Below are 21,401 nucleotides of genomic sequence, written 5' to 3' on the forward strand. Positions count from 1 at the left end.
CAGAAACATTTTTGTTTTGGCCATGTTAGGTTTATTCCCATGAGAACACAGAAAATAGATGTGATGCCAGGTGAGAGAGAGGCTGTTCCTCAAATAACAAAAATGTTTTAGAATAAGATAATGATGCTACAATGTCACAGATTTAAAAAAAAACATTCATAAATAAAGGTGATAAAAGGGGCGTTCAGTAAAAGTGTAAAAGGATTGATTGAAAGTTAAATTTATGTCTCAGTGAATGAGATTAGTTATTTTAGCTATCTTGTTTTTTACAGTACTGTATATTTGTAAAAATCTCCCATTGCAGTTTGCATGCCTAAAAAATACCCTGTTATTTAGTAATGCTTAAGGATGGGGGGAGGGTTATTTAACATGCAAGCTTTGACACACACACACACACACTTATGCACACGCACCCATGCACACACAAAGACACACACGCACACACAAAGACACACACGCACACACAAAGACACACACAAACTCACCCCCCCTCTTTACACACACACACACACACACACACACACACACACTTACTCATCCTCAAAATAACTGTTCAATGCGTCACAGGACAGGTGTGTGGAATGTCTAAACAGTAGTGACATGGATCATACAGTCTTGCAAGCAGGGGATAAATAGCGGCAAGGGTGACTGCTGTGCAAAGAAAAAGAACGATTTCATTGTTTAAATCATATGACTTTAGACAAAAAAGAATACCAAGCGAAGGTGAAATACGAGGAACAGGAGGAATAAGATAAATATCACAGTGGGCAGGAAGGAGGAATTCACCTCTTTAAAGTGAACATCATCGATACCTGTCATTGTCTTGACTTATCTAAGCACGATGTTCTCAAATATGCATTACGTGTAACCAGTAGGAGTGGGAAGCTGTGTTGGAGTCAACACTCTAGCAGAGCTTGTGCTTATTATGCACAATAAATAGTCAAACAAGCTACTGTCTGTCTCCTCTGTGTCAAAAAAAACAAACAAATAAACAGCGGTCAAATAGTGGAGACCCAGTTCTTGGAGATTTGTCACGCAAAACCATCAACTATCAGTGACCGTATAATTGTGACCATGATTTCGCAAAGGAGCCTGATGGTCGCTGATGGCGAAGGACAGGGTTAGATCTACTGTGTCTCGGGTCCTCTGCAGTCCCTTCCTGTCTACAGGTAAATGGGGGCAAAAGCACGCACTAGATATTCCCTCAATTTCTGTTTCATGCCCTGGAGCAGCAGAGAATGCTGATGGAGAAAGGTACTCACTCTCATCCATGTTCATGTTTGAAAGAAAGAACAAGGGTGGCTTATTAGCAATGGAATAAATACAGGTCCAAATGAGCTGAATCAACGCACTCTAAAATGAGGCTACTCATTCATGGAAGCCTTGATTATTCTCTTGTGGCTAAGTGTTTCAAAATGAGTTACAGTATAATATCACTTTATCTATTATATGGCAGATACTGTAAGTATGCGGTCAACTATAAAAAGACAATCTGACCAATTTAGAGCATGTGGATACATATTAGTATGTGTACTTGTGTCTACAAAACCAACCTATACATATAGATTGACACTAGAGTGGTATAGTATTGCATGAAGAAGGGGAGGAGGGTGTCTTTGATTTCCGAGCAACGCAATGGAAGAAGCTGGCCGCTGATTAAAACGAAGCGTCTTCGGCTTGGTCCAGTTCAGTTCAGCCCAGTTCAGAGTTTTTCATCTGGGTCGACGATGGTGGAAAGGGATGTGGGACGCGGGGTCGGGGTGGGGGCGGAGGGGGGGGGGTCGGTCCAGGGGACGTCCGCGTCAAGGCTGGTTCTCCAGAGCGGCGGCGGAGCCGTTGGTTTCCCCCCTCTCGCACCCGCCCCCCCCCGCGCCGCCCTCCTTCTCCTCCTCTCTGGAGAGGGGCCCTGGGCCCGCCAGGGGGTCTGTGGTGGGGTGGGCCTTGGGCTCGGGCGTCAGCAGCGACAGCTGGGGCAGCAGCGGACCTTCCTTCAGCTTGGCGGCCATCTCCTTGGCGCTGCACGAGGGCGTGTTGGTCTCGTAGATGTCGTGGAAGTTGTTGTAGTCCACTTCGTAGAACCCCTTCTCCAGGGAGAGGACAGGGGTGAAGCGGTAGCCCCACAAGACCTCCGTGTCCAGGTAGGAGCTCCGCGCCTGGCACGTCATCCCTGAGACACACACGTACACACACACACACACACACACACAGACACACGTGTAAAAGATCACATGCACACGCGGGAAAAGAGAAAGAGAGAGAGATGGATAGGTGGAGGGAAAGAAACCGTGAATTATTCACAAACAAGGCTCGAGTCAATACACTGTAGGCCCAAGGTCCCAGGATCAGCACACAGAGGAAGCATCAGTAAGAATAAACTATGAGCGTCCAAGGTGGGTTCACTCCTGGGAGCATCCATCTCTGGAAAACGTCCCTGCTTCCAAATCTGTCATGAATATAGAACAATCTCCACAAAGCCTTCAGCACATTAGCAGTCCCTGCTTCAAGGGGGTCAAACCATGACATCGATTGGAAATACTATACACTAACTTGAGCAGGTTATGTACTTTCCTGGACGAGACGACCAACACTGTAATTGACAACGTATAGTGTCCTTGCCGTGGAAGTCATTGATCTGGATACTCAAGCTGCTGTGGAGCTGGAATGTATGTGTGCGTGTGCATGTGTATATGTGTGTGGTGGGGGTTCTCTCCGTGACAAAGGTTTTTCTAGTGAATCAATGAATACAATCTTTGTGTGTCTTGGGAATGTTGAAGACATCGTCTCTGATTAATGACAAAATAAGACCATCTTATGGAGATTGCCTGATCTCCACTGGTAAATACACCAGAGACTTGCAAAGTCATTACTATGGATATTTACTCTTTAGCTCTTTAGGACATATATGTGCCATTATTGTACACACGGCTTTCTTTTGTTGAGAAAGACAGTGATGAAAAATCATCCTTAATAACTGGAATACATATGAAATGAGTCTGGCAATTTCACCAAAACAGGAGTAACCTGATGCAATATCTCACTATACTTGCATCAAAATTTCGACATAAATATCATAAAACATCCTTTCGTTTGAAGGATCAACACATCACAAACAAACGTTGAAATGTCTGAAAGGGAAAGAAGAAGAAGAATGATGCGAACACATGTTGGTGTGGGAGGTGATGTCCCCCTACCCCCCCACCCCGCCACACGTGACCACCCACACCAAGCCCCTCCCCCTCCCCACTGACATGCCACAGTTTGCAATTCCGGAAGTGTCTTTTCCTGGTTCAGATGATGCACACCTGAGTACATCATCACATGCATCCCATCATTCCTATCCATGCAGCCCGTGAGAGGCTTACAGTTGTCAAAGCAGATCCATTGTTCAGGCGTCCATTGTGTGCATGAAGGTAATGAAAGCCTTCTTGCACATGACAAAAGATGCTGGAGGTCAACGAAAGAAGATGTGATTTCACGCCATGTTCAGATAACTCTAATAGTTACACAACGGATAACAGTGTTGGCATTTCCTGAATGTCTTAAGGAATATATACCAGAGCCTATTCATTATGCATCCCGTAAGAAAATATGGAAATAATTCACAAATAAATACTTAAGACAAAAGGGTACTTGTATATTTACCATATGTATATATATACAATCTATAATCCTGTGGTCCTAGAACTGTCTACAAACATGCATCTGTTATGGAATATTTTGGTCCAGAGAGATAATTTGCTGAAAGCAGGAATGTGTGCAGTACAGTAATCTGCTTCAATTGTGTACCTTTCTTGTTTCAGGGGACGCATATCTAAGTACTTCATTATATGCATTCCATTGTTTACAAAGCAATTCCACTGGTGAGATGCTCTGGGTTCCTGGAAGAGAACTGAACAACGGCAGTCATATTTCTACCATCAATAATTCACTGAAAGTGAACCAAAGAGAGAAAGTGGATCTTCCTCCTAACTCTTTAGTTAAATGACCATGCCAACACTACTATGCTGGCACCGTGAACACGGATGAGCTTTGATAACTTTGAGGTATTTCAAGTGTTTTAGATACAAAGAGACAATGACTGGCAACACAGTAATCAGCTGTAAAATTATTGTAAATGACATGTGTTGCCCAACAGTGACCATTCTACAAAGAAAAAAATGGTAACGTAAGTAAATTGTTCAGGCTTCTATTGTGTGCATGAAGGTAGTGAAAGTTAACTTTCACAAAGCAAAACGTGCAGGAAGTCAACAAGAGTTGTTCTTTTGCCTTAGTTTTTGTCTTAGAGCTGACGACAGCAGTGTCGCCCCCCCAGAACATCTTGGGATGTCACACCAAAATCAAAAGTTGATTGAAATGATATCATGCTGTAGTATATAGGCTAGTTGAAAACAAGGACAGTATGAGAGTTAAGGAATCACATTCTGATATACTTTCGTTTCTTTCATTTTAATTCATACAATTTACAATTAATGTTACTAATTATATGATGTGCAATAGACTAATGCCATAACATTTTTTTGTAAAAAATTAATTCCAGACGATATGTGACCCGGGAGGTGCCAGTGGGGGGGCCAATATCAGGGTAGCCGTGGCCTCCACCTGGTCCCCCCTGGGCAGTGCCACTGGTCTACAACCATATGTTTTTACAGGACTGTCACACACGAGAAGCTTTGATGTAGAGATGGGATTAGATGTGTGCAGGAAGGCAGAACAGTAGCCCACTTAAATTGAGAACCTGCTAAACCAAACCGGAATTACAATTACCAGCTGAACAGGATGCAATCACCATGGAGTAAGAGACCGAGCAAGGCATCGTTGAGAAAGTAATCGATTGTAAAACATTTTTAAAAGCAATGTTTTGATGAAGGCAAACCTTTCAATACCAACAACTTTTGCTAGGTGCTATCATTACATGAGCAAATCCTGACAGGGCCTTCCATCATTACTATGGTTACTGAGCTAATAAAGAAATCAACTGAATGGTTGTGTGAAAGAGCAGGCCTTGTGCAGAGCTATGTCTGTGTCACTGCCAGTGGTGCAGTAGCATACATTATCACCAGAAGACCCACAGTACTGAGGGAGGTAAGTAGCTAAAGCCTGGGAGCTTCCTTCACATGGAGGAAAGCTTAGTTAGTTATCTTCTCTCACAGACACATGGACAGATTATGCTCACATGGAAAAGAATGCTTGACTACAGTGCTTCATTGGTTTACACATGGCATAGACACCTTTTGCTGGTAACCAGCCCATTCACTGGAATCATTAACCAGCATGTTTGTCTTGGATAAAGCACCATTAAAAATATGGGTCAGCCACTGCAGATGTATATATCCTGCGTAATCAGCATCAAGTTAGCTAACTAGTCGCCATAACTCAGACACTTCTCTAAAATGGCAAGTGACAAACCTGTGGTCTTTTAGAAAGAAGCAAACAACACTACATGTCCCCTCCGTCCCTCCGTCCCTCCGTCCCTCCGTCCCTCCGTCCCTCCGTCCCTCCGTCCCTCCCTCCCTCCCTCCCTCCCTCCCTCCCTCCCTCCCTCCCTCCCTCCCTCCCTCCCTCCCTCCCTCCCTCCCTCCCTCCCTCCCTCCCTCCCTCCCTCCCTCCCTCCCGGAGCCTAAAGAGACCAGTGTGGGAGTGCTGTGTCACCTCTTGCATTCATTTAGCCTCTGTGGTGGCTGAGCAACACAAGCCCCTGCCCACGCCTGCTGGCTGGCCTCTTAACTTTGGGAGCCAATGGAAAGAGTGCAACATTACTCTGTAATGACCAGCAGGCACCTCAAGGCCAAAGTTCTCCAGGCTATTTCCAGAGGGCCGTGAAGTCAGCTGTTGTCATGGAACGCTAAAGGTCACCGACGTCGAGAGTAATGCACAAGGAACGCAGACGGAAAAACTGAAGGAAAAATAAAAAAATTACCATAACATTTACCTTTCCTAACCCAAGCTTTCCAGTGCTCATTTTTCCATTTTCAACTTTTCCATGTCCCAGAAGCAGTCACGCTAGTGGTTGAAACGTGTTACTCTCATTCATTTTAACTGCGAAACTCGCTTTTCACACATTTATTTGGTGGCACTACTTGTAATATTTTGCTGAAATCCACACCAGGTATTGTGCAAAGAATATATGAGAAAACATTATTGCACATATTAAATTAAATTAGGTAACATTGTTGGGAAAAATACTCTCACTATCAGACAGAAAGGAATAGACATTAATTGCCTTACTAAGTAGCTTGATGCTTTGGATATATGATTAAGGACTTGGAAGAAAAATATATATATATTTGGTTTTCTCAGACGACAGGCTGGCTGTCAGAGGCAGGATGAACTGACAACAGGCCATTAACTTGGACATGATACTAATTCCAACCTACACCTCTCTATCTTTTTTGTCACATTTCCAGTTCAGGCAGGACACCATGGAGACATGCAGCATGTTTCAACCTCAGCAGATGACAAGTTTGACTCTTATCAATAACAGTCTGCTTATGAAATCAGATGCTTGCTGCAGGATCATAAAAGTCTGCACTGCAAGATCTTTACAAGCAAATGTGTGCGATTTCACGAGGTTTGATGTAGATAACACATTCTGCTAAGGTTGCTGTTTGGAATGGGGCCTGGGTTCAGTTAAACAGAATGAGACCATACACCCTTCACTCCAACCATGCACATAATTTTCCTATTAATCTTAAAATCATTTCTTGGATCAGTTTTGCGGAGGGGACATTACCTACAAGCTCAGCAGTTCAGCATTGCAAGATATGTTTGTCCCCTAAATTGATGTAATCTACACTTACTGGCCAGAAAGAAAAAAAAACGTTTATCAATGTTCCTCAAAAAGATAATTTGGGGCTTTGCCTTTGCAGCATGGGAATACTCTTGATTGTTAGTGACTTTATTCGAACATACTGGTTGTTACCTGGTAGTGATGCATTTAGTATAAGCCATCATTTTACTAGTAGAAGGTGTAGAAGAAGGTCTAAAAAGATTTAGTTTAGAAAAAACTAAATGTTCTATAATCCTTAGTACTTAAATCAATCACACACTGATTCACAGTTTTATCAACATGTCAAATATAGGACTTGTTGGTAATTCACGCAAAGAACGTGAAATCAAAGTCATTAGCTGAGGTTGGCAGTATTTGCCTCACTGTGCTATAGCTTCCCTATCTCGCAAACGAACAACATTTAATGGAAAAAGTTTGTAAACTGCAACTCCCAAGTAGGAAGAAGTTGCCTGGTTGATTCCTTTGAGAAAACCACCTGATTAGATCTGTACGTCTCAGCAGTATAATGACACTGGATGAGGAAGTGTATGTGTGTGGAGGGTCAAAGAATCTCTACGTTCAGTGATTGCAGAGATGACATCAGCCCAGCGTGCTACAGCCTAGCTGGTCAAGCGGAAGGCAATGTGATTTAATGCCTGAGTCAAACGTTTGCCGTGTGAGTGTGTTTGTGTGTGCGTGTGTGTGTGTGGGGGGGGGTCTACTACTGGTGCCCTGAGAAAAAAAAATTAATAAATAAAAATTCATAAAAGAAGTAGAGCAGAAAGGTTCAGATGCATGAAAAGCCATGTCAGATCAAATTAGAGCTCTATGATTCCTGAAAAACCAACGAGGGAAGAAACGCAGAACCCTCTTTATGGTATGTTTGTTTTATATTCATATTCACAAAGGCTGAAATATGATGATGTCCAATGAAGTAGCAAAAGTGATATGTATAATGCATTGTATTTAGATGAGCCCATTATAATCTGCCTTTGAACAAAAGGCCAGCAAAGATGCTGCTTGACCATATTTACCTGAGCGAGCCAATACCCCACAGGAAACATATTACAGAAGCAAATAAGCAATTAGCTTCAGAGCACACCGTTGTAAGGGTGTCTTCATCGTCTGTGTGCCATGGTGATAAACAAGTAGATTTTCCAAATCAATATTCTGTAAAATGCTTTCCAAGGCTAACCCAGCACTTGCTTGGGGGCTCACATAGAAGATCAATTGCAAACTTGGACGCGAAAGAGTGCTCGGTTCCTTGGTTTCTTTTTTTTCCTAAATGTCAATTGAGACCATTCAATATCCTGTTTGGGCTTAATTACAGGCATGGAAAAGGAGGTGCTAGTGCATGTTTTTCTCCTCGCAACTTTCCAAAGAATGCACTGTGGTGACATCTGCCATTATCACCAGCCTGAAACCTCTAATGTGGTTTTTAGATCGAGTAGGCAAGGGCAATACAGATCTTTCCTTCTAAATCATGTGTTCCAGGTACAAAGTATAGGGCAGCACTTTACATTAAGGTACATAAACACTATGTACATTAACTACCATGTAACTATATACAGGGGGTTTCTTTTCTGTTTGTCCACTTTTTGGTCCACTATATGAGGACTGAGCTTGGTTTTGAAAAGGAATCTATGTTAAAACACCCAGAATCACTTGGAGTAAAAGCTACATTGGATTGCTATGTTATTAATGAGTGTTAGTGGTAAAGGTTGTGAGGAGGGCCCAGTATGGGGTAGGGGTGTCAGTAAGCAGATGGTGAAAAGGAGCAGTTGACAGTTGTGAAAACAAAGCCCATCTTCCCCACACCAAGTTTCACTCATGTGATAACTTGAATGATGAACCATAATTACGTGTAAAATACAATAAAAGTCACTAAAATGTTGTTACTGTGCTGGAAGTATTACTGTGTAGTTATTGCAAGGTAGTTAATGAAACCTTATTGCAAAGCATTGCCAAGGACAGAGTGGCTTTTTGTTCTTGTCCACCATTCCAAATTCTGATCTCACCAACCATAATCACGATACTCAGAGCTTCATCCAAACCCTGACCACGGACAAGCAGCAAATACAGAAAGACGTGCTGTGGAATGCATATACATCTAGTGGGCAACTCCAAAATCCGATCGATAAATGCCCTAATGCATTACTCACGTGCCAGAGCATGCAATAGAAAACCTCAAGAATGATACATGTTGCCAAAACAAAGGCCAGTGTGGGTAGAAATGGCACCTCCAGTTGGAACCGTTTGAAAGAGTCTGCCCCTGATGCACCAGAAGAGGAGATATGAGCTGCAGTTTGGACAGGGCACATTCTTCTAACTGTTGCAACCCTCTATGGAGAGAAGACATCACTAGGATGATAACTAGACTTCGTTCTTTGTCAAACAAACACACCTGTTAAACGTGATGAAGTTCAAATCCAGCTATGTTTCATAAAGACAAAAGGTCATTGAAACCCACAAAACATCAGGCATGGGTACAATACTTGATGATAGTCATTCAGTCAATATACTCAAGTAACATTTCACCCATTTGACATTGTATAAGGAGCTTCTGTAGGGTTCAGTCAACAACAGCACTGTTTTCTTAGTGCAAATGAACATTGACACGGTCCTAATGAGGATGTCATGATGTCAGAAGGGAGGGTCACGTACTGTACCTGTAGCTTCCACCATCCCCTCCAGGATGACCACGATCTCAAACTCCTCCTTCTCGATCTGCGCCTGCGACATCTCCCAGAAGGGGCTCTTCTCGTTGATCTCGTGGGAGATGATGAGCGGCGACACCAGGAAGAGCCGGTCGTCGCCGGTGTCGAAGCCGATGTTGATGTCCGTCTGGTTGAGCGGGATGAACTCGCCCTCCTTGGTCTGCTGCGAGCGAATCAGCTTGGCGCGGATGGACGCCTCCACGATGTGCGAGTTCCTCAGGTCCCCCACGCGGAACATCAGGCACATCTTGCTGTCCCGCACCGAGATCACCGCCTTGTGGGAGAACATGAGCGTCTCGGCGCGGTTCTTGGGCTGCGAGATCTTGACGAACATGCAGCCCACCATCATGGCGTTGACGATGGAGCCCAGGATGGCCTGGATGAGGAGCAGGATGATGCCCTCGGGACACTTCTCCGTAATGACGCGGTAGCCGTAGCCGATGGTGGTCTCCGTCTCGATGGAGAAGAGGAACGCCGACACGAAGCTGTTAAGGTTCTCCACGCAGGGCGTCCACCCCTCCTCGTCGGCATGGAACAGGTCCCCTCGGATGAGGGCTATGAGCCACCAGAGCAGGCCGAAGAACAGCCAGTTGACCACGTAGACCAGGGTGAAGATGAACAGGCTGAGACGCCAGCGGAGGTCCACCAGCGTGGTGAACAAGTCGCTCAGGTAGCGGTAGGTCTCCTGCACGTTGCCGTGGTGCACGTTGCACTTGCCGTCCTTCTGGACGTAGCGCTGCCGCGGCTTCTTGACGGGGTCGGAGATCAGGTGGGTGCGCTCGGTGGAGATCTGCGCCTCGCGAAGGTGCTTGGGGAGCTTCTTCACCTGGGGGTTGCAGAGAGAGGTGGAGGAAGACACAGATGAGAGAGAGAGAAATACAGAATGAGAAGATCTCTCATTTCTCCAACTGCCTCCGACTACAGAGTCAATGTATTATCTTACTGGGACGACATCTCAACCTTTTAGGTAATTGCATTCAACCTCAAGCACCTTCATCTGCCGCCCTCTATGACCATAAATAAAGAAAACAGGTCAACTGTCATGTCCCCTTCCGCTGTTTGGTGAGGGCTGCGTCACAATGCTAGGGCAAAATGAAATGAAGTGCCCTGAAAGAGCTACCACACTACTCCTTCGCCATTGTGAGCATGACTCTGGACCACAGAGCCCACAGGGACTATGGAAGTGAGAGAGAAAGAGGGACATGGGGGACACAGAGTAAAAGAGAGAGAGAGAGACAGAGAGAAAGAGAGAGACAGAAGGGGAGGGGGGTGAGGGAACACAAGGGCACAAGGGTCTTCTTTGTAGTTGGCCCTGCTCCAGCCATGCGATCTGGCTCCACAGCTGTGGCCCCCAGCACTGCCTCCCTCAATCCCAATGGGACACTGACAGGCCTGGATAGGAACAGGAACACTCCCTCACCCCCTTTCAACACCGCCTCCCAAACACAAACACACACACACACGTCCACAAATACTCTGAATATATGAATGCCCTGTGTCACACACACATTCACACACACACACACACATACACACACACTCACACACACACATTCACACGCTCACACACCCTGCTGCCTGGCTCGCCCTCCGCAAGGGGCCAAGGGCACATTGGCACCACAATTGGCTCCTGCTGTCCTGATCGGAGCCACTCGGCTCAGTTGTTAATTGAAACGTGGGTTGGCCTTGAGCAGGCGACACACCTCCCGTGCCCTCGAAATCTCAGGGAGCTAATCGGACACCTGGGCCCAGCCTTCCCCCGGTCGCGCTAGTGAAGCTTAGCTACCGCCCAATCGGCCACTTTGTCCTATGTGCCCTGTAGCTTTTTCCATTCTCAAGGACGATCACACTCTCGCTGTTCACTTTCACTCGTTCACAAGGCATCTGGCAAGCTCTGGATAACTTTCCTGATCTGAATGTGAAACGATCTATTGAAAATCTATAGATGGTAATCTATAGAACTATCTTAAATGGACTGTGCTTGAAATTCAACCCGTATGTTGTCGACAGCTCTGCTTGTGTCATCTGAGCCTGTCTGGATGTTTTGATTACCAGCTACAGAAGTGGTTATGTGGTAATACAATACTTGTTACCTAATACAACAATTACATGCAAAGGGACAATGACATATACTTTGTATGATATTTCTGCTATCTCAAAGGTATGCATTTTTAAACCACACTGTGATTGTACTGCAATTGTCTTGAATCAAAGGCAGCCCCAATAAACCCATTTATTTCCATATGCAAGTTTTTAAGAGGAAGTTGATAGTATGAAAAATTACGTTGTCAAATTTTGCAAAGCAACAGCTAGTCTCCGGTCTGCGCTCCTATGCGATGTTATTCCCTAATGCAGAAACAAACTAACTAGCTACTGCTGTATAATGCCCAGTTAGCTAGCGTGACAAAACTTAGTCAGAAAGAACAAATCCAATTGGTTCCAAAATTCAAGATAAAGATCCACAGTTATTGGTGTTAAATATGCCTCCATGTCTACGTTCTTTATAAAACCCTCTCTCTGTGCTTTCTCAGGCTCCTGGTAGAAGAAAGATGAAGCTATCTCAGCACACACATGATTATCGCACCCACTCCCATTGTTTGGTTCAATCTTCTCTTCAGACCTTTCTCCTCATTCACTCTCCAGCGAACACCACCACTCGTGATCCTCCTCACGCCATCCCATTTCTCTCTGTCTACTCTCTCCCCTTTGTCTCTCATGACTTCTAGAGATGTCTGAAAGCCTCTCTGTAACTGCTTGTGCTTTTTTGCCTCCTCTTTTTCTTCACTTTTTGTACTCCCTCTTTGTTGGAAGCCATGTTGTTGTATGGTGTTGGAAGCCATCTTGTGTACCTGCCCAGGTGTGACTCCTATCTCCATGTCGTGGTCCATGTGGACTCGGGATTCTCCTGCCATCCTCAGCTGGAGCTCAACACCTGGATGGAGAGAAAGGAGGACAATGAGACCACAACGTTTGCATTGTGCATTCGTTTAAACAACTTGAATAAAGCTGTCCAAATTAGGACAATGTCATTTTAACGATGGTGTGTCAATTGTGAAAGTTCCAATTCTGCATGATCCATTATGCCATTATCCTATTTAAAAAGGAATGAGTTCAAAGACAGGTGGAAGAGGAATTATTTTGCCAACCCCCAAAATGTATTGTTTTAATTACATGAACAATCCAATGCCGGTGAGCACTTCTAATAAAACTCATCAGTCTTTAGGTACCTATACTGGTGTAACTACTAACATGTCTTCATCTGTCAAGTTCCCTGGCTAGACACTGGTTGGAACCCAAAAGCACAAGAGAACAGACAAACTGTGAGAAGAGTTTAGTTTTCTAGTTAATCAGGCAACTTCAAAACCAGGAGATCAGTCAAACATGCATATCCTACAAGGGACAGGGGATTCAAGGGCCAGATAGCATGTAAGCAGGGTCAAAAACAGCCCGCTTGGGAAAAAACTCTAAAGAAGAGTGCAAGAAAACGTAACGGGAGTTGGGAGAGAGTAGAAAAGCGTAGAAAAGGAGGAAGACAGGTATACATGCGAGGACAGGTATACCTCCATCAAAGTACAGATTTACACAGCAAAAACACCCTCAGACCATCATTGGGAATAACACTGAGTTGACATGGAGTAAGTGTCGGTTGTCTGTGTGTAGTCTTCTTGTTAATCTGTACATTGACAAAGTATCTTCTGTCTGGGCTAGCCGCCTTTGTCATTCCCCTGAGAGGGCATATCAGTGCCAGTTGCTTGGATCCGGCACCAACTCAACTGTTCAGAATCCTAATGCTGTGTAGACAATCTGACCACATCACGGGTCACTGGAACAGTTTCTGGCTATTCAACATCTGTTCAAGTCTTGATGCCTCAAGTGTAAAGTTAAAAGCTGAATCCAATTATAACTTCAAGTTGTCAGCAGTGGTGTTCTGGGTTTGTTGGTACGTGAAAGGTAATTTAATCTGATTCACTGTCAATCTAAAAAAAAGGTTTTACAGTAATGTCATTTCTTTGTTGTGATTTTACTTCTGCTGGTGTAATTCAGTGATGTAGTGACATTTCATACTATCTGTGATCTGATTGGAGAGCAAGTGCAGCTCTGCGATGCTGGGTTTGTGTTGAAAATGATATTTTTAAACATCAGTTATATAAGGCTCAAACCGGCAGAGGAAAAAAATGGAGAGGAAAAAAAACGTTTAATGATTTTTTTTGCAGTGACGTGGGATTTAATAACAGATTTCAGTACGTCGGCACTGCAGTTCATAAGAGGAGGAGAGAGATTGTGTACAGTAGATGGAGCCTAATTATAGCCGTTTCAGTTGTACCTGTTCCGTTACATAAGGGCAATCAAACGTTAAGGTCTCTCTACTAACGTTCTGAAAAGCAAAAGCAAAAAAATCATTGAACGTTTTTTTTCCAAATAACCACCAACTTTCTCTCGCCCAATTTCTCAAATCATGTTTGATTTGTCTTGCCTGCCACCCTGCTGAGTTCTGGTCACTGAGACATCACAGCTAGGAAATGCAAACTGGGGCTGGGACAAGTGCAAGAGACTGCGTCACACAAGCCACATCCACACAGGAATAAAGTGTTGACACGGATGAGTCCTGAGCAAAGGGCAGAGAGACGTGACGGGCATCGGAGAAACACTGACACCGGCAGGGAGGAGAGAGGACCCACGCACAAAGCTTGAGGGTAAATGAAAAGCTGGCTGAATCCGTTATGGTGTCGCGGTTCTTGCTTTGCAAATCAGTTACCATGCATAAAACATAGCTGATGGGGAGGAAAGACCAAAGTGGGGCCAACTAAATACCCGTGTGAACGCTTGTGTGTGGGTATTCTCCACAGAACTGATTGCTGTTCCCTCTGTACTCCAAAAGCCGGCCAAATAAGAAGTGTGAACGCTGTTTCTGTCCACCGGGTGTTTTATCTTGTCCCTTAAAGAGGGTAACAAGCGTTTATCTTGTTACCGGGAGAGAGTGACAGGATGCTTTGGGTGAATTGTGTTTCGACTCTGATAGCACGGGGACTCATCCGTCGTGTTTAGAGCCAGGAAGACCGTGGCGTCCAAGGAAACCTGTTCCCCTCAGGAGATAGGCTACTTTGTCTCCTCGTGTTTGCTGACACAACACAAACACGCGATAGGTTGCAGTGCCGTGTGGCACAACATGAGTTGGGGTTCTTGTTAAAGTATTGTTGTGACCTGAGGTTCTCATGGACCAGCTCTTTCATACCAGAAGTAGAGTGATGTCATTGTAAGGACAATGCTTTCCCAAAGACGCTGGTGACGATCAGGCAACTAAACTAGTGGAGAGCTTTAATGCTACACTTCCCTACGCCAGAATAACCGTGACAAACCATATTTTGGTCGCTAATTATAATTTTTGTACATAATTATTTCATGATAATAAAACAATATACATATATTTATATTCTACAACATGTATTCTATGAAGTACCATGGGACAGGGAGCAGACACTTTTCTAGCTGTCTTTCAGGGTGTGTTGGTTTTGTGAATGGAGCTCTGTTGCTCTTTAAGGGGCTGTGATGCATGCTGCCAAGACATATGGGATGCAGAAAACACTGGTGAGAAAGCGCCGCCTCGGCACAAACTCTTTGGTTTACAACCCGAAATGGACTATTAGTGTGCGCTCACCCATACATTTTGAGGTCAGAACTTGCAGTTTTGCTGTGAAAAATGTGATTTTGAAGTGTCATCAATACGAACTGTACAGTTCTTGCACAGTGGACAGGAAGAGTACGAGGGCGAGAGAAGGGAGAGAGGGGGGGAGAGAAGGGAGAGAGGGGGGAGAGAGAGATAAGAGAGAGAAGAAAAAGAGGAGAGAGCTTAACAAAAGGACAGGCGACCTGCTATGTGGGAATAGATAACAATAGATATCAGCCTATGGCGGACTCATCTTTCCAATAACGTTGATGTCTTACTAGGCTAGCTCGAGGGGAGGCTTATACAGAACATTCTCTCTCTCTGTTCTTGTTCGCTCAATTCAGACTGTGTAGATCCCAGGTGGGGGCATCTCGTGCTTTGTGTGAGTCCCGGGAGGTGAAACGGGTGGCCCACAGAGTGCTAGCTCTCCCTAACTTATCTCCACTTACTTATGACACTTTGAGGTCTGTCGGGGCCAATGACTAAAAACGTCCCCCGAAGCTTGCAGATGTCAGCCAGCCTGGCTCCGGGCCAAGACTCTCAACCCCTACGCGCCCCCCCCCCCCCCCCCCCCCCCCCTCCCCCACCGGACGAGCCTTGCGCTGTGTGCGCAGCCCGGCCCCTCCCTCCCACGGTTTCACCTTCTCCCAGGGCCGCGCTGGGAGACGCGCCTCACCTCCACCTCCACGCCGAGGAGACGATTAGCCTGATGAAAGGACGACCCGTCCGTCTCGTCTCCTCTCCCCCTCCCCCTCCCCCCGCCCCCCCCCCCCCCCGGGCCAAGAATAGCTCACGCGCCGAGGTGAGACGCAGGCCCGTTTCCTTGCCCGTCCCGCCGAGCAACCGCAGCGCCAAGGTGACGCGTGTGTCTGTAAGTGATGCCCCTGCCTAGCCAGGGACCGTTGAGTGGGTGGCGCTGGACGAGGCGTGACCCTGCGACACCCTGACACCAAACAACACCAAACGACACCCACTCGACCAACCCAGGGGGGTTTGCTGTTGCCGAATAGAACGTCCAGGGGGTGGAAAGAAAGGGATGAGGGGGAGAGGGTTTGATGGATGGAAAGAGGGAGTTATGGGAGGGGGGGGAAGGGAAGGACGGTCTCTTCCAAACCTCTCCTCCCCCACGCCCCTAATTTTATCGGGACGCTTGACAGCCTCATATCCAGATTTACAGTCCCGAGTTTGATTTCCGTTGCCTCCTCTCTCCGTCTCTGTCACTCTCGCTTTTTCTCTCCCTGCTCCCCTCCAGCAGGAGTTGCGGATGGAAAGGGAAGGGGGGCCGGGGGGGGGACGCACAGAGGAAGGGTAGCATGGCGCATGCAAGAAGAGCCAAAGGTCAAACAATCCTAATTGCGATTCCTGACGCACCTCCGCGCCAGTCTCCGCTCCGGCTCCCCTTTGAGGGACGACTCCTCTATTAGAAAATCCATGGTGTCGCTCGATAGGTCCTGGCATTTTATATTAAACGTGCGTCTCTCTTCCCCGTCCAAATGGGATGTTTCTGAGAGAAGCCTCTTTCCCCTGGGTGACGGCTGCTGACACTCAATGGGCGCTTATGTAAAGGACTAAATCCTCTATTGGATGTAGGGAAGGCATTTACATGTTCACTTACCTCACCTTAATGGCAGGGCAACAGGGATAATCGCGATACGCTACGCTACACATTCTGTGTGCAGTAAGTAGGTACATGGATTTGACTAACACGCTAGAAGGTTGACATATGCGTCATTGGTTTTGGGGGGGCTTTAAAAAGCGGTGAAGTGCGTATGTACATTGAGAAGACCGTGTCGGCAATGTCAGGTAGAATCCGCGCCATGTCTTCTCGGGGTGTAGGATGACAGAGCGGTCTGACACACAAGGTTCGCTGAGGCACAGGTGTCCTGACATTTGCCTACGTTGTGTGTGTGTGGCGAGGACAAAAAGGTTGTCCCTGCGGTTCCTAGAGCAAATCGCCTCTGTTTACAACCGTCTCCTTAATGTGTTGAGGGGGAGGGACGCAGAGCACGGTGTAAGGCCTTCGTGTATCGGCTTAATATGTGACAGCGCTGAGTGAAATACGCTCCAGCAGTAGGGCGAGGCAATGGTCGCTCACTGGCCAGTCGCGCTGGGCATTAAATCTGCTCCATAAAGGAGATGGCACTTTTAAATACAGTCAACAGAGGCCTTGGAGCCGTGATGGCCTCAGATTTATGAGGGAGTAAATTGAATCATTTTCATTTGGAGCTGACAAGATAGTACTTTGAAATGTATTCAGCTTCTGTTTAATTTGGCAGGGCTTGGGGAATGTGTGAGAAGGGTCTTGCTGTAGGGCCACGGTTACGTATACTGTTAATTATAAAATTGGTAAAACAATATAATGGCACATTAAGCAAACTGGTGCAATCCACAACTGGGTTCCATTGTTTGATTGGATCATTATAGTAAGCAGAGGTCATGTGATTAGGAAGTTAAAGCCTGCAAAGCACTTTACAAAAACCTGAAAATCTGACCAATGAAGTTCAAGAAACGTTCTCATCGATCGAACAATGCATTGGATCATACTCTGAAAGGAATGCTTGCACTGAGTCTGAGGAGGAGGAGCCATTGCAGCAGTCAGATTCCAATCAAGGACAGACCAACAAGCCAACATCAACCATGGTGTAGATTTAGCTCTATGCTAATGCTAACTATGCATGGCACACAATGCAGCCTGCCTGGTACTGTAACTGGGGTTTATAAGTTAGCCTCCTGCTAGCCCACTGTAGCTAAATCACATAACCATGATGTAAGTAAAGTTTTTGACATGCAAATTTGAAGAGAATTATTTTAGTAATTCAACAGCATGGCATGCTACATTCAGTTAACATACAAATCTACCCTAGTGTGTGTATAGTAGTCATATTAATATGTCGGCCTTTTTTGGCCGCTTCTTTCTTTCACAACCTGAAACCAAATAGATTTGGTTTTGTCTGTTAACTGTTTTTTTTTCCTGTGTACGATTCACCTGACAAAAAAAAAGAAAAAATATATATATTTATAATAAAAAGAGATTTGATCTCTTTGGTAGCCTTTGTCTGCCTGGTACCCCAAACCATTAGAACACACGCACACATTTGCCAGGGCACATTATAAAAATAAGTCTTCACGCTCGGATAAGCTCTTGACACAAATGCACTTCTGCAACAGAAGCCACTTTTAAACCGTCACCACCCCAGAGACCCTATCTTGCCTAAATAAACACCCTCAATTAATAATTCACACTTTAATCTAATTTCACTGGCTCCTAAGATTTCCACTGAACAACGCGTTTGTATGTATGTGCTCGTCTACATGTTGAGGTTAGCTACAGTTTGCCTCTGAATGGAGTTGCAGTCCGTCCGATGCAGTTTAGAAGGTCAACAAGCCATCCATCAAAAGCAATTACACCCTTGCAACTCACAACCTCCCTTTACGCACATGCACACACATCTATTGAAAGGCAGGCAGTGCTTCAACCTAGTTATGATAGGGTCATGACCATTAAAGTGATACGCATGCCAGAGATAGTTTAGCAAGGCAGTCAACTCGGCTGAGATTCATTTAATCAGACCAAGGAGACGGTTCCAGTAATCTGCCTGCGTTATTTGCAGTAATTCAACAGCACGGTACATTGAGTCAGAATCTTCACCTACTCTAGTATACATATATACAAATATACACGTATTATTCAACACACAGACACGTACTTGTCCTTTTGGACGGTTTCCCAACATTCACTGATTAAGAGGAGAGGAAAATAGTTTTGGGACTGGCTGTATGAACAACATCTGCATGCTGCCATACTCTATTCACTAAAACACACCTAATTTTTCATCAATCTATGGTTCATCCTGTTCTGCGGCAATCGGTTTCTATAGATTCACCTTGTAAGTTATTCCTACACACTGCTCAAGGGAAAACCTAAGCCAAAAATATTGCTCACATACATCCTACATGGGTATTGAACGATGCTGTATTTTCTCAGCGTTCCCCTGTGAGAACGCCGGGAACATCTCGAGGATGAAAACATGCTTGCGGTGACTATACACCCGGTTGTCATCAAAGTTTTACGCCGACAACTCTCAAGATGTTTTTCTGCAGAGTGCCCATATTGCCCGACAGCCCTGAGACAGCAGACAATGGTGCACTGCATCCTCAACCAAGCGCCTCTAATCCTCAACCTGGGCCGAGCTGAGCGTTTGAGAGCAATCAATACAAACGATTTTCTTTCAATGCTTTGGTATAGTCTCCAATATAACAGCAGGAAAGCAAGGGAGACAGAAGTGCTTCCTTGCTCTTTGTTTATCTCTCTCTGTCTCTGTCTGTCTGTCTGTCTCTTTGTTTATCTCTCTCTCTTTCTCTTGTTGTCGTTTTCTTTGTTTTTGCTCTTCCATTGAATTTGTGGAAGCAAAATCACACTGTGCCGTCTCTATTAATACACGGTAACCCCCCCCCCCCACACACACACACACATACAAACACACACACAGGCACTTTGCTTGCCTTGCCTCTATGCTCGTAAAACTCCTGCGCATTGCGAGGAGAACTAAAACATCCTCTCGCTTTCATGGACACGTAAACATACACACACACACACACGGTGGGGCACAGAAAGGCAAGCAAAGAAACTGTGCTGACAGAGGTTTCCTAGCTTGCGTCAGAAAACCCCATTGCTTTTTGATTAGGTATCCTTCAGCGCCACGGCAAACAGATGCATTGGTGATCTATCGGGGTTGTATCTGAAGTGATATGAGGACAGACTACTGCGGTCAACTAGGATGGGACAGAGGTCGAGGCTGAAGGGGGAATCCAGGCAATCTCAGCCACAGCGCAGGCAAAGGCACGCGCGCACATACACACAAACACGCACACACACACACACTCACACACTCTCCCAGCACATTCTCCCTCAGCACATTAGACCCTAGGTTCCGGTCTTCCCACACACACATTCAGATCTGAGAAATACTAATAGAGAGTTTGCACTGCTGTCATGAATTCGAGCAGGTAGCGGCGGCATGCGCTCAACGGCAAATCATAAGGGACTGCAACCGAGGAGGAGAGCGACGTGTCGGAGCACGCATTCTCTCGGGTCGACTCCAGTGTCCCCTTTTCCTCTCCTTCGCTCCATCACTCCCACCATCACTCCCACCATCGCTCTCTTTGTGTTCGTCTCCCGCGCTTCCCCTTCCTGTGTGGTGCAGGGAGCTTACCTTCAGGTCGCCACAGGAGGAGCAATCAGCCTCCCGTCCAGGCATCTCACAACGGGCACGTCGATCAGGTTTCCACAGTCTGTTTGCCGGCTTGGTTCGTAAGCAAGCAGCCTTCCTGCCGCCCAGCGCTTCTCTCCTCCTGGCTGCTCCCTACTCCCGGGCGAGAGTGGCGCGTGCGTGCGAATGCGAGAGAGAGAAAGAGAGAGAGAGTCTCTTCTGTGTGTGCATCCTCTCTCGACTGCCGCCCCCCCCCCCCCTCATCCCCTCACCCCTCCCCCCTCAGCCCCCTTTAGCTCTTCTCACTTCCACGCAGAGCTCTCGTCTCTCAGGATTTATCCTTTGTGTGTGTGTGTGTGTGTGTGCGTGTGCGTGTGCGTGTGCGTGCGTCCGCCGTGTGCGCGGGCGTGCGCGGTAAGCGTATATATGTGTGCCTAGCACATGGCTTGCCATACTCTGCAGGCACAGAGGAACAAGCTTGGAAGAGAAAAGTGCAACAAAAGAGAGATAGATAAAGCGAGAAAGAGAGAGAGAGTTGGGGGTGGCGGAGGTACGGTGGAGGGAAGCGCTGTATAATCAATGGCTCTAAAACCGCGGTTGAGGAAAAGGCCCTGAGGGTTTCAAAGAGGGAGAGGTAGAGAGATGGAGAGAGACATGAAGGCAGGGGGTTATAAAGGGAGAGAGGGATGAAGTGACTTCATCGGACGACAGAGGAAGAGAGGGGTGCAGGTGCAGTGAGAGGGAAGAGGAGCGAGGAGGAGGAAGGCTTGGACCTGGGTTTTCCTGCGCAAGGTCATTAGAGCGATCAGCACAGCTCTCCAGCAAAGCCCCCGGAAGGAATGAAGGCTTGAGAGAGTCGATGAGAAAGGTAGAGGAGGAGGAAGAGTGGAAAGAGGAGCAAGGAAAAAAAGAGGGAAAATACAGAAGAACGACAACTGAAGAGGGTAAGAGAGACACAGAGAGAGAGAGAGAGAGAGAGAGAGAGAGAGAGAGAGAGAGAGAGAGAGAGAGAGAGATTGACCAACACAGGAGGAGAGAGAAGG

At 46.0% G+C, this 21,401-nt stretch overlaps 1 protein-coding gene across 1 annotated transcript; it reads right to left on the bottom strand.

The window, feature by feature from the left end:
* Positions 1-1,802: 1,802 nt before the first annotated feature.
* On the bottom strand, positions 1,803-12,395 carry kcnj5 (potassium inwardly rectifying channel subfamily J member 5). The gene is made up of 3 exons (XM_084673740.1): positions 12,333-12,395; positions 9,436-10,309; positions 1,803-2,167 (listed from the first exon to the last, which is right to left on the bottom strand). The coding sequence occupies exons 1-3, from the start codon at positions 12,393-12,395 to the stop codon at positions 1,803-1,805; spliced, it is 1,302 nt and encodes a 433-aa protein (XP_084529866.1).
* Between the last annotated feature and the right edge of the window lie 9,006 nt (positions 12,396-21,401).

The sequence above is a fragment of the Hypomesus nipponensis genome, chromosome 15, assembly GCF_054491055.1.
Source record: "Hypomesus nipponensis isolate SF chromosome 15, ASM5449105v1, whole genome shotgun sequence".
Classification (NCBI taxonomy): Eukaryota; Metazoa; Chordata; class Actinopteri; order Osmeriformes; family Osmeridae; genus Hypomesus; species Hypomesus nipponensis.

Bases quoted from the DNA above. Each gene is read 5' to 3' on its own strand.
- kcnj5 (XM_084673740.1), bottom strand. From the start codon at position 12,395: ATGGCAGGAGAATCCCGAGTCCACATGGACCACGACATGGAGATAGGA. The intron at 10,310-12,332 runs GTACACAAGATG...TGCAACCCCCAG, and splicing joins TAGGAGTCACACCTGGGCAG to GTGAAGAAGCTCCCCAAGCA. The intron at 2,168-9,435 runs GTACAGTACGTG...TGTGTGTCTCAG, and splicing joins GGGGATGGTGGAAGCTACAG to GGATGACGTGCCAGGCGCGG.